A 13,199-nucleotide genomic window follows, 5' to 3' on the forward strand; every position below is an offset into this window, starting at 1 on the left:
CAGAGCGCCGCATAACTGTGCCTCTGTGTGCGTCCATCTGTGTGCCATATCAACAACAGACCGTGAGCGAAAGAGAGAGAGAGAGCGAGACGCTGGCAACAACACAATAACAGCTGTTGTTGGCAGCACAGCAACAATGTTGCGAAAACAGCTGTTGAGCGCAGAGCCAATACAGAGAACTTCATCCACATAATAAATGAGTCGCAATTCCAATACATTCAACGACACTTCAATACTCTAACTATGGTTGCACTAAAATTAAGTTGCCATCAATTTGTAGTTTTGTAATCTAAATAAATTGAGTTATTTATTCAATCAATTTCCTCGCTTATTATGGTATCTATAAGCTACATTTATAAATGTAAAACTTAACATTTTATTCTTATTTTCCACTGGTTGCTGAAATCGACTGAGCAATGTTATTGATTTGTTGCTTGCAGGGCATTTACTGTAAAAGCGCCGGCCGGTTTTCTGTCAACGTCACAAATTTAACAGTTAAAGAGCGCACTCTGCTGTATGTATGAGTGACTGAGTGTGCCTGGGTGGGGGAGAGTCTGATCTTACTCTCTTGGTTTCGCTCGCTCTCTCTCCCTCTCTCGCTCAACCAATAACAGCTGCTTTTGTTTACATCGGCATGAATTCTATGTTGCTGTTGACGTTGCTGCCTCTGCTGCTGTTGTTGCTACCGCTGTTGTTGTTGTTGGTATTTATGTTGTGCGTATGTATTTCAGATTTTTTGGGGGCCTTTGCTGTTGTTGGTTTTGCTTTATGTTGACTGTATGTAGCTGTTATTGGCATTGTTGTTGCCTTTGGAATGACCTCTGTAGGCATAGCGCAGCGACGATGGATGGCATCGGAGGAGGAGGAGGAGAAGCAAGTGATGAGACTGGCGTATTTTTTGTTGTTGTTTTTTTGGGCTTACGCACTCTCGATATCCATCAGCCAGCATAGGTACACACAAATACATGCATACACATACCCACATATATAAAGGCGCATAGATTTGTGATGTTGTTGTTGTTGTGTATGTGTGTTTGGGGTGGATTTCATGCCAGCAGAATTTTTGAGAACGCCATTTGCGATAGACGCCCAAAATGCGTTGCGTAGTAGTTCTGGGGATCATAGGGGGAGGTTATGCTCACACACATATTATATTTTAATCTCTATTTGTATTGGTAATTGAATCTCTTAGATATGCTTTAATATTTATTTATTTTCTTTAATCCAAGCTGATTATGAACAGTTTTGATCATTGTGGCAAATGGGCGACCAACTGCAAAGATGCGTTATCTGACAAATTCAATTAATCATTTTCTTGAGTGAAAATTCCTAAGCGCAAAATATGTAGGCACAACAACAACAACAACAACACTAACAACAAAGCACCAATTGTATTCAACAGAGCGTTGCTGGCATTACAACAAATACGCAGTTACGAAAAACCCAAGCAGCAATAACAACAACGACAGCGACTGCGACGTCAGCAGCGCAGCGATTGCCGGTGCTCCATTGCCTTCGAATGCAATCTTCGAGTTACAAAACCAAAACGAAACGAAAAGAAACACAAAAAGCAAAACCAAAACAAAGCGTTAGATGGAGCAAGACAGCAACAGCAAGCGCACCAAGCACACAAAGCGACACACACACACTCACATACACACATTGACATATTACTAAACTGGAAAATAGGTCAACCAGCTGAGAGAGCGAATCATTGTGCTGCTAACTCACTCTAACAAAGAGAGTTTCTATGTTCCACAGTCTATGCGTGTGCGAGTGTGCGTGTGTGTGCATTTGTGAGAGCATAGCTTAACATTGTAAGAGAGCGAGCATTGACAATTAGAACGGGAACTACTGTTAGCTAACAGCGGCCTCAATACACACACAGTCTGATTGGAATGAGCCAAGTGGGTCCATGCAGTGGGTGGTTAGCAAAGTTTTTCACATACATAATTATTAATAGTGCCACAGTGACTGTGTGGACTGTGTGTCCTGTGGCATATCGTCGTATGTGTAATATTACTGTATGTAACTAGGCATCGTCTTGCGACACTTGCCAGATAAATTTGTAATTTTATTGCATTTTGATGAAATGGAAACCGGATTTCTTGATTTCTTTTTGGGTAAAACTGTATTTTGTTTGCTGTTGTTGTAATTTTATTTTTATCTGCTGTTGTCTTCGTTGTAGCTGCTGCTGCTGCTGCTGTTTGGTAGGGCGCTGCTTTTATTTTTTCTCGCTTTTTGTATTCACGTTATGTGAGTGTGAGTGATTTTGATTCGATTCAGTTCGAAACCGGATTTTCAAAATACATAAGTATGAATACATGTACGTAACAAAGTATGTACAAATGTATGCAAGTGTGTATGCTTGGGTATGTCATTACATTTCCATTCAATTTGGTTTTTTCTTTCTGCTTATTCTGATGGATAACAACGGGTTGCCAACTTTCCATTATCGCCATTACCAACAAAGAGCTCATTGAGCCTGACTTGTTCAATATGGTCAATTGATAAGCACAATAATAATATAATAGATGTAGATATAGATATAGATATAGATATAGATATAGATATAGATATAGATATAGATATAGATATAGATATAGATATAGATATAGATATAGATATAGATATAGATATAGATATAGATATAGATATAGATATAGATATAGATATAGATATAGATATAGATATAGATATAGATATAGATATAGATATAGATATAGATATAGATATAGATATAGATATAGATATAGATATAGATATAGATATAGATATAGATATAGATATAGATATAGATATAGATATAGATATAGATATAGATATAGATATAGATATAGATATAGATATAGATATAGATATAGATATAGATATAGATATAGATATAGATATAGATATAGATATAGATATAGATATAGATATAGATATAGATATAGATATAGATATAGATATAGATATAGATATAGATATAGATATAGATATAGATATAGATATAGATATAGATATAGATATAGATATAGATATAGATATAGATATAGATATAGATATAGATATAGATATAGATATAGATATAGATATAGATATAGATATAGATATAGATATAGATATAGATATAGATATAGATATAGATATAGATATAGATATAGATATAGATATAGATATAGATATAGATATAGATATAGATATAGATATAGATATAGATATAGATATAGATATAGATATAGATATAGATATAGATATAGATATAGATATAGATATAGATATAGATATAGATATAGATATAGATATAGATATAGATATAGATATAGATATAGATATAGATATAGATATAGATATAGATATAGATATAGATATAGATATAGATATATCGATTAATGTATCTATCGATACGAAGATACAAATGTATCTTTCGGTCAAGAGGCAACAGTGTGAGGCGCATGTCGAGTTGTCCATGGACACGGCTTGTGGCAGGCAACTGTGTGCTCAGTTGTCCATCAAGGTTGTCAGTGGCAAGCGTCGCATGGATCGCTGGTCACTCCAACGTTGGGGACACGAAGGGGAGGCAAGGTTGAAAACAGTTGCAAGTTGCGTGCTGGCTCATTAGAATGTTGAATGTTGAATGTAGAATGTTGAGGTGATGTTTACCTGGGCGCTTGCCATTGTTTGCGTTTTGTGTTGGAGGCAAAACTGAAATCATAATGAAAATCAAGTTAACCAAATGGGGAATCGCTCAGGGTCGTCTCTACCGCTCTCTCTCTCTTCCTTTTGGTCTCCCCTATCTCCCTCTCTCCCTCTCTCTAGCTGATTGATGTGCACATGTCAGCGCCAGGAAGCATAAATTCTAGACGAAAGATGAGCGTTGGCATTACAAGACATCAAGCTGCAAGTTGCCACGTTGCAGATACAAATTTATGTCATGTCCAGCATTTTGACAACCGGTTTTCTTTGCCTCCCCGCTTAGGAAGCGTGAGCTTGGGGAGGGGGTCAAATGGGCACCTGGCTGAAAGAAAAACTTGACATGGCTAACAAACTAATTTCACCGATCAACGAATGCGGCATGCGGCATGCAGCAATTCAATTGCCGCTCCCAGTTACCAGTTGCAAGTTGCCACACATCGAAACATGCTCTTTGTGCGTGGCACTGTTGACATTTGGTCATAAATTTTCGTGGAAAGCAGACACAATGCAGCCAGCCAGCTAGCAAAGAAGAAGACGTACAAACATTTCCATTGTTTTGAAAACGTTTGACAAGCAAATAGCGAAATGGTTTGCTGCAGCAACCCCCGTTTGCCCCCACTCCAATCATGATAAGAAAGAAAAAAAAAAGAAAAGAGCTGCATCCAGCTGTCAGCAGGGAGACAACTAAATTTGTTATTATTATAATTGTTGACATTGTGAACTTTCAACTGGCTCTAATTGCCTAAACAAGTCGAACAAGAAGGCATCTAGAATTAGAGAAAATAAACAGTTGAAACAGATAAGAATTAAGAATTATTATGATCTTGAATAAATTAAATCCATAATTGCATTCTTTACGTCAGAATTATATTTTGATTTTACATAATAATATTTTCTAGTAACAAGTAAGAAAACTACAGTCTAATGTGATCGACTCTGAGATACATTCTACTCATTTTTAATGTAAACAAAAGCTATATTTGGTATCTTGGTAATCTAAAACACTTAAAATATATAATGCGTTTTGAATGAAAGAAAAAATGTTGTTATTATACTTAAAATATACCAAATTATACCAAATCCTCCGCTAGAGATTTTGAAATGTATCGAAAGCTATCTTTTGTATACTAATATACTACTACATTACAAATATACCATACACAATATACTAGCGGGTATTAAAATCTAGATGATTGTTTAAAGGAGATAACATACATACTGAAAATGTATTATTCAATGTGTGCTCATATAAAACAAACCAAAAAATATTCTATTATTTCTTTTATATAAATTTATAAATAATTGTTTTTTTAAAATTATATTTTTATGTCATTTAAAAATAATAAAAAAAAACCAGCTGGATTTAACATATTGTCGCACAACTTTGGGCAGAATGAAACCAATTCTTAATTTATGCTTTTATGCTAATACCTGAATTAAATAAAAAATGTATATAAAATCGACTTATAAATTCCTATTTATAGGTTATATGCTTAATAAAAGTATGCATGTTATTTGTAAATAAAATGCGTTTAATGGGGTAACTTGCAGCTTTGATATTAACATAAATGGGGCACGACGCAACCTGAGGCAGCAACGAAAAAATATGTTGACCTACATTCAGCATTTTCAGCACAAATTTATGTACACATAATACGTATGTATGTATGTATGTATGTATGTACATACATAGGTAGCATATGTATACATTAATTCAACTTGATGAAAATTGCAGAGCAACTTGAGCTGTGAAAATGTTTATTGCTTATCAATTTTATGCAAAATTGCTTATCAAATTGATGGACCGTTAAAAGAGCGCAGATACATAGCTTAAATGTAATTGGGAATGTGTGTGTATATGTGTGTATGTGTGTGTGTATCTGTAGCCAATGCCAATGATTCAATCTGAATCCGGTGGCAGGCATCAAGGACAAATTCACCGTGCCAAGGGCAGCAGCGAGTTACTTGACCCACTTTCCTGCGACGCTTATGTGCATGTGTGCATCTGTGTGTGTGTGCCACATAAATATATTCTGAAAGTGGGGCAGCGTTTTATGGCCCCTCCCCTAGCAATGGCGAGAGCTTTGATGCGCATAAAAATGCTGCGCTTTTCACACAAAACGCTTTCGCGCAGCTTATTTGTAAAAAGCTCTTTGGCTCAGCATTAGGGTGGCTCAATATTGCAAGTAAGAGCTTTATATTGAAAGCCCAAAAGTATGCAACACTTTTTTTTACGACAACTCCAAGCTGCATATGTTTTCAATTAATGCTTATAGCTTGAAACCCGCTGAGAAAAGAAGGAAAAGTTTTGTCTTGTTCTCCTATTATTCAATGTAGAAGTTTTAATTGTTACAAATATTTTTAAAGGAGCTGATAATTATATGCATATTTGTAATAATTGTACCAGCCTCATTTTAATGTGTGGAAAATCAAATAGGTTATGCCAAGATTATAATAAAACATGTACTTAACAAACAAAACGTTTTGTGTACAAAAGATCCGAATTAGCAAAGATAACACCAAAGACAGCTTTCAAAGGCAGCTTTAATTTAAATAAAATTGAGTAAACAAATAAAACAATTGAGTAAATAAAGCGCCTAATTTAATCTTTATTACTATAAGGAAAATGTAAATTATATTTAAAAAATACGATTTTAAAATATTTATTAAAAGATTTTTAGCTTCTTGATTAATAGAAAACAAGTAAGAAAATTACTGTTGCGTGTGCTCGACTGTGAGATACCCGCTAACCATTTTGAATAAAAGTGCGATATTATTCTTGAAATATACCAAATGTTGAAGCTTTAATGTTATATGTATTTGAATAAGAGCTGAAAATTATATGCATATTTTTATGAAAATTTGTCATGAATATGTATGTTAGGAAAATCCCTAAAATTCATAAAAAAAAAATTCTGTTTAAGACCAGATTTCGGGTTTTATTTATTTAGAAAAAGTATGAGAATATATTTTATATAATGTAATTTTACACCTAATTCAGTTTTGTTCATTAAATATAATATGAGAACACATAATTTTGAAAGCTGAGATATGTATATACTTCATAAGATTAAAGCTGTCGATTGGCTTTGCAGATAAACTATTAAATACTATAAGGGGCTGTCCACGTTTTCTGCGATTTTTGACCCCCCCCCTGGTAAACAAAAGTCATTCCCCTAACAATGATTACGTAATCACAAAAAAAGAAAAATATGAAAAATTGTTCTTTTAATCTGTATTTTCAAAAGGAGATTCCAGCCAATCTTTAATATTTTTTATTATTGGAAGTTGGCTTGTCAAAATCTTTTTATATCCGCAGGTATCATCTTCGACTTCGTCGTCTACATAGTCCTCGTCAAGCCATTCGAGGTCTTCACATCCTTCATATGACTGAATTACTAGGCATTCTCCCTTTCGCCGTCCAGCCACATGGTGAAGGGGTTTCCTTGATTTCCAATCGAAGCTCACAGCTACATTTATATGAATAATTACATTCGGTACTTATCGACAGAGTAATCGGCGCTAAACCAATTTTTGAATAAATACTTTTAACAACAAAATTTTTATAAAATGATTACGTAATCATTGTCCAAGACCCCCTCCCTCCCCATGTAATCAAACATAATCATTTCCTTGACCCCCTCCCATCCCCTAAGTGATTACGTAATATATGGACAGCCCCTAATTTAAATGCACTGAGCGGGCGTAAACAATTCACACGATCAGCTGCTCAGTTTGAGTGTCATTTTTGGTTTTTTGAGTTTCACGACATGCATACCACAAATCTTGAATTATCTGTGCAAAAATTAATATAGCAAAGCATATAATAACTACTTTGCCCATTTGAATCGCTTTTTGCTTCCAATGCTTTTGGGGCTCCTCGGGATTGTTACATTTTGCGGTCAGAGGAATACTCTTCTGTGTTTCATTTAGATCATCACGAAGGCAATACAAAGTTGTTTTTTGCTTCTTTTGCTTCTGCAAAATTAATTGACATGAATTAAACTTAAAAAACAAAAATATGTACTTATATTCTCTACTTACTTTTATACGTTCATTAAGTTCAAATAGTTTCGGCTCTTCGCAATTGCACTTGAACACATTGTTGGCAATAAAGATTTCGACGTCGTTTCTTATCGGCAACAATTCCAATGGATTCTTCAAAGAATTGCAGCTCACGTTAAAGGTCTTTAAGTCTTCAAGAAAGTGGATCGAATTGTCAGGCAAATTCTTAATCGCATTGTAAGAAAGATCAAGTTGCTGAACATTATTGAAGTTATACTGAAACAATTGTGGTGGTATCTCCGTTAAACCATTATTTTTCAATGTCAGTTCAGTTGGTTTAAAATGCGAGAGGCAGTCATAGTTTATTTCGAAGCGGTTTGAGCAGTCAGCTGTGCGCTCATTTTGGTTGCTGATCAAATGACATCCACAGTTTTCAATGCCTTGGGTAACCATACGGATTTGCCAGATCAATGTCAAAAATAATATTACCAGCTTCATTTTAATCTGTGAAAAATTAAATAAGGTATGCCAAGATTATAAGAAACAAGTAAGAAAGCTACAGTCGGGTGTGCTCGAATGTGGGATACCCGCTACCCATTTTGAATAAAAGCAAAATATTGCGCTATTATTTTTAAAATATACCAACATAATATAGTATGGTATATATAGTTAATTGCTATTTCAATTTATTACAACACGCAAAATATACCGTATATTTGTCCGCCAAAGCAACCCAGTAAGTCTATTTAAAGTTTCTTGACTTACACATTTTTGGTATATTGTTGAGTGTGGTTGCATTTTATTTGTCACTTAAGTTTTGATAAGCCGTTGTCATGTAAGTATTGATAAGGCTATTAACGAATTCTACGCCAATACACTTTTTATCAATAAGCATTTGCAGTTGGTTGTCAGTGCAGAAAGTAATGTTGGGGTAATTGGGAGAATAATTACAAATTATTTGCACTATATTTTTCACACGAGTGCAATGGAAAGTTAACGATGGTAAGCAAAATAAAAAAAATTTTTAGATGTTGATTTTCAATTTTGTTGTTTCTTATTAGATGTATATTTGTAATCCTTCTTGTTGGAAGTCAATTTTTAATACTAAGTTTTTCCTTATTAGATGTCGGTTTGCAATACTAAGTTGATTCTAAATGGATGTCGGTTTTTAGTACTAAATTTTTTTCTCGCTAGGTAATTTTGCTATATTAATGCAATAACGTTGATATTCAATAGTAAGTTTTTACTCATTTGATAATTTTGCTATATTAATGCAGTAATAATGCAATATATTAAAAAATAAACGACTTTCGGTTCTCTGACATTCTATGAAATCCATGACTTGCGCTCTCAAGGAATATATACTTGCATATATATTATCAGCATTCTCTGAGCAATTCTTCTCTGTTGCTGATAATAACTATAAGCTCAGTTTAACACATATTTACAGTGAGCATTCGTTGAACTGATAATAATAAAAACTGTTATTTTAATCAATAAACTTTTAATAACGTTTATTTAGATCACACAATTTTCTAACTTTGTGAAGTCAGTTTTTAATTGCGTCGATATAAACCGCGTATTTTAATTGCAGCATGTCGATATATACATGTATGTATGTACATATATGTATATCATATATAGGTTTTGATGTATTTAAGTATGTATAAGGTAATACCGACTTAAAGAAATTTATTGTCAAATTTGTTTATATTCTCCAATTAAACGAGTGGTCACTGTATGTACTTTATATACATATTTATATATTATTTATGAAACTGCGCTTAGTCATTGCTTGCATAAGAGATTATAGCATTCATGTCATTGCTTATTTTAATTTCAACAAAGCACAGCGAACAGAGCTTAAATGGGAATAAAATTTGCTAATTTGGAAATACTAAATATATTGTCGTGGGGTCGAAGGAGATGAGTACAGTTTCCTGCAGAAATATACTTTTATATCAGAAACACATACGGTATTTATATTCTCCTTCAATAATAGCAATAAAAAGGTACGTCTAAAAATAAAAATAAATAAATCAAATAATTTCTTTTTAACAGGCACAGTAAAAAGTTGACATATGGTTCAAGAAACCGACATTCAGATAGACAATCTGTTTTTCCAATCTTCCTCAACATAAAAAAACTGTTCCTCAGACATTTACTTTTTATACTCGGCAGGAAATGTAATTAACAAGCAGAAGGAGGCATCTCCGACCCAATAAAGTAAATATATTCTTGGTCAGCATCAACAACCAAGACGATCTAGCCATGTCCGTCGGTCTGCCTGTCCGTATGAATACCTTTATCTTAAAGACAATAAGAAATAGAAATATCACTTTTTTTTACAACTCTTGTAAAATTTGCACGCAGATCAGAGTTAGCTGCTTAGCTGCTTTGGCTGGAAATCTGTTATATTCTGCACTCTGTGATATATTTTGATTTTAGTTCTATAAAAATATTTCAAATATTTATGTAGCTTTATTACTTGTTGTATAGCATACTCGTATCATTAATATATTAATTTTCTTTCAGTTAATATGGGACTGTCGAAAACAAGATGAAGAATTTACACTGTAAGTGATCGCATTTTGGCTTTGCAATTTTTAGAATGAATCCCAAAAAGATTAGTACTATAGAAATTGTTTTCTGTAAATTCGTTGTTCAACTAATAAGCAATTGTTTTTCTAAAAATCTACATATTTACTTAAAGACATTTTAAAAATCAAAAATAATACTTATTAATTAAAATTACAAATTGTATTCTTAAAATCATTTATTTGTTATCAACAGCTGTATATAGTACATACATGTGTTACCTTTAGTTCTACCATCCTGGACTGTTCGTATATTTTTTAAAATTCGCATATTAAGAAGAATCCTTTCACAAATGACTTCACCGATGAACTTTAAAAATGTATCTACGTGAGTATAAATTCTTTTCAAGTTTAAATCAATTAATAAGATCTATTCCACTACTATAGGTTCCGTAGAAACGCACTATTTTGTTGGATTTGAGCTGCTTTCAATTCTTATTGGATTGAAATTAAACGCGTCTGAAAATGCGGACTAAGAAAATTGTGGTACACAAAATATTCTGTCTTATAAGAGAAAATAAGGTACGCGACGTTAGCTTTATTAGAGGTGTCAGAGGAAATAATTCCACTCAATCTTACCATTAAATTCGCTTCAATAGGCCAAAGAATCCTTTTTTCAATGCTTTTGAAAACTCAGATTGATTTGTCAGTATTTTGTTTAAAAACATAATTGAAACATTAATTTTGTATGAAGATCCATAACATTTTGGTAAATTACTATTTAAATTAATACAAAATTAACTTTATTTTAAATGAAGTGAATGAAGAAGAAAGCACAGATAATAAAAATTTTTAAAATTAACAGAATTAGAACACGGTCAATAGAACAGAAATTAAAGAACACTTTTTAAATGTTAAATTATATGCCAACCAAAAAGAGAATTTTTGTATGGGATAATTCATCCAATAGAGCTCAAAAAAAAAAAGGTTCATGTCTACGCTAATCACTCATAATAGTGTTGAATGGCGAATATGTTTCAGTGATGGAATCACAAGTAAGAAAGCTACAGCCGAGTGTGCTCAACTGTGACACTTTTTTTAAAGCAAAATAGTGCGGCATTATTCTTAATATAAATTCTTAAATGTTTAATGATATATTTGGTATATTGGTATATTATAGATATTATTGTATTAACCTAAGTTCGAGACTCTTACGGTTGTTATTTGATTTTTGTTAATTTGCAGGGGCGGAAGTGAGCGTGGTAAAAATTTAAAAAAAAAAACTTGATCTGTGTACCAAAATATGAAGTGCTATCGAAAACAATTCTATCTCTATCTCTTATAGTCTCTATGATCTATATTTGTAGGTGTTCATACGGACAGATGGACAGTCGGACATGGCTACATCACCTCGGCTGTCGACGCTGATCACGAATATATATATTTTAAAGGATCGGAGATGCCTCCTTCAACCTGTTACATACATTTCCTGCCGGCACAAAGTTATAATACCTTTGCTCTATGGCGTACGTGCTTCGATCGCTGGCTAAGGCGTTTCGTTTCGATGGGCGGGGTTTTATTGTATGCATGTGTATGTGTAGTATGATTTAAAAATCTCTATATCGGATAACTAAATCTCTTCATATCTTTTCAGTTTAGGCCCTCACTTTAACCGAAAAAAAAGATGGTTTGTTACAAAAGTTACGGGCCTACAATGTAATACAAAATGACGTCACTGACAATATGAATGGCAGCAGTTTGCGTGGATAATTCGCTACCATTTAAATTGATAAGCAATTTGCACATTTGTAAATATTGTAAACCCAAAAACAAATTTAAAAAAATAGCATTCTATGAACTTCAATCGAAACTCTCTTTTTCTGTGGTGGATTGAGTAGAGGGGAGAATATACATATACATATGTATATGTATGTATGTCCATGTATTAAGACATGCGAATTTCAAGGTCCACAGTTGAACAGTCGACCCCTCCCTCGCACATTATTTTTATTAAATGGAACATAGAAATAGAAAACATGCAAAAACCACGTTTGTTCAGTTTTTCTGTAATTTTACATACATATGTAAGTGCACCATAGCATTACCGACCTACTTGTTTCATATTTTCTCGTCTTTTTTTTGATCAGTTTTATCGGTTATAGCTCGCACATTCATCACAAATTTTTTTATTGTGGAACATTACCTACCGATTAAAACAGTACTTTCGCAGAAAAAATAGTTTTAATTATTTTTAAGTACGGTTCTTCAAATGAGTTGCATTATCCACTGCTAGCGACGGACTGATCAATATCGATAAATTACACAAAGTTATTGGCAATGCATTTCGATATATATTCATACTTTTAAAGAGTTCATTAAAATATAAATTTTAAACTTTGTACCACGAAATTTGATGGTTCAAAGTGCAGGTCATTTCATTGTACTTTCTTGACCTCAAGAAATTTCCCTAGTTGCAGTGATTCAGTTTTTGGACATTAGGCAACACTGCTGGTTGTTGTCCCCGCTAAGCTAAGTTGCTGTGCTGCTTGCAAGCGGTAAACAACGCACGACGTTTTATGTTCTTATTCAACTATTTAAACTCATTTAAAAGCTTAATTTTTAATGCAACAATTAATGATTAATTAATTTTATATGTTGCGATAGGAAATTCCTAGAATCTTAGAAACATTTTTGTGGAGCAAGACTTTTTTAGAACGTTAATAAAAAAACAATTTAATGTATCATAATCCAGTTGTAGTTGTCGTTGTTGATAAATTTCACATCACATTTTTTACATTTATTTTGATAATCCTTTTCCCAAACAATGATCACTATAGGCAATATTGTCGTTACAGTAAAGGAAATGCGAGTAGAAATTTATTGTTTGATATTTGTTGACTTTTGTTTGCTTCTTTTCAATATATTCTTTAGTTGAGTAAACTTAATTATTATTTGCATGTTATTATTATAACATCGTCG

The 13,199-nt window shown here is 33.0% G+C and overlaps 1 protein-coding gene and 1 long non-coding RNA gene across 5 annotated transcripts; one reads left to right on the forward strand and one right to left on the reverse strand.

Moving 5' to 3' along the window:
* Positions 1 to 7,338: 7,338 nt before the first annotated feature.
* LOC132787079 (uncharacterized) lies at positions 7,339 to 12,499 on the reverse strand. The gene is made up of 3 exons (XM_060793970.1): positions 12,428 to 12,499; positions 7,723 to 8,187; positions 7,339 to 7,656 (listed from the first exon to the last, which is right to left on the reverse strand). Exons 2-3 carry the CDS (start codon positions 8,179 to 8,181, stop codon positions 7,393 to 7,395), a joined length of 723 nt encoding a protein of 240 aa, XP_060649953.1. The 5' UTR covers positions 8,182 to 8,187; positions 12,428 to 12,499; the 3' UTR covers positions 7,339 to 7,392.
* On the forward strand, positions 8,628 to 12,059 carry LOC132787082 (uncharacterized). Of its 4 annotated transcripts, none has more exons than XR_009632502.1 (6): positions 8,628 to 8,685; positions 10,219 to 10,259; positions 10,477 to 10,608; positions 10,668 to 10,802; positions 11,588 to 11,811; positions 11,875 to 12,059. It is a non-coding gene; the product is annotated as an uncharacterized LOC132787082 (long non-coding RNA). The 4 variants fall into 4 exon arrangements; XR_009632501.1 differs by lacking the exon at positions 8,628 to 8,685 and adding an exon at positions 9,380 to 9,695; XR_009632503.1 differs by lacking the exon at positions 8,628 to 8,685 and adding an exon at positions 9,380 to 9,695 and having other exon boundaries at positions 11,880 to 12,059.
* Positions 12,500 to 13,199: the final 700 nt, after the last annotated feature.

Source organism: Drosophila nasuta, chromosome 2R (genome assembly GCF_023558535.2).
Source record: "Drosophila nasuta strain 15112-1781.00 chromosome 2R, ASM2355853v1, whole genome shotgun sequence".
NCBI lineage: Eukaryota > Metazoa > Arthropoda > Insecta > Diptera > Drosophilidae > Drosophila > Drosophila nasuta.

What these genes read in the sequence shown, in the direction of transcription:
- LOC132787079 (XM_060793970.1), bottom strand. Translation starts at nt 8,181, where the DNA reads ATGAAGCTGGTAATATTATTTTTGACATTGATCTGGCAAATCCGTATG. An exon ending in AACTTAATGAACGTATAAAA is followed by an intron (nt 7,657 to 7,722) that starts GTAAGTAGAGAA and finishes TTAATTTTGCAG; the next exon opens with AAGCAAAAGAAGCAAAAAAC.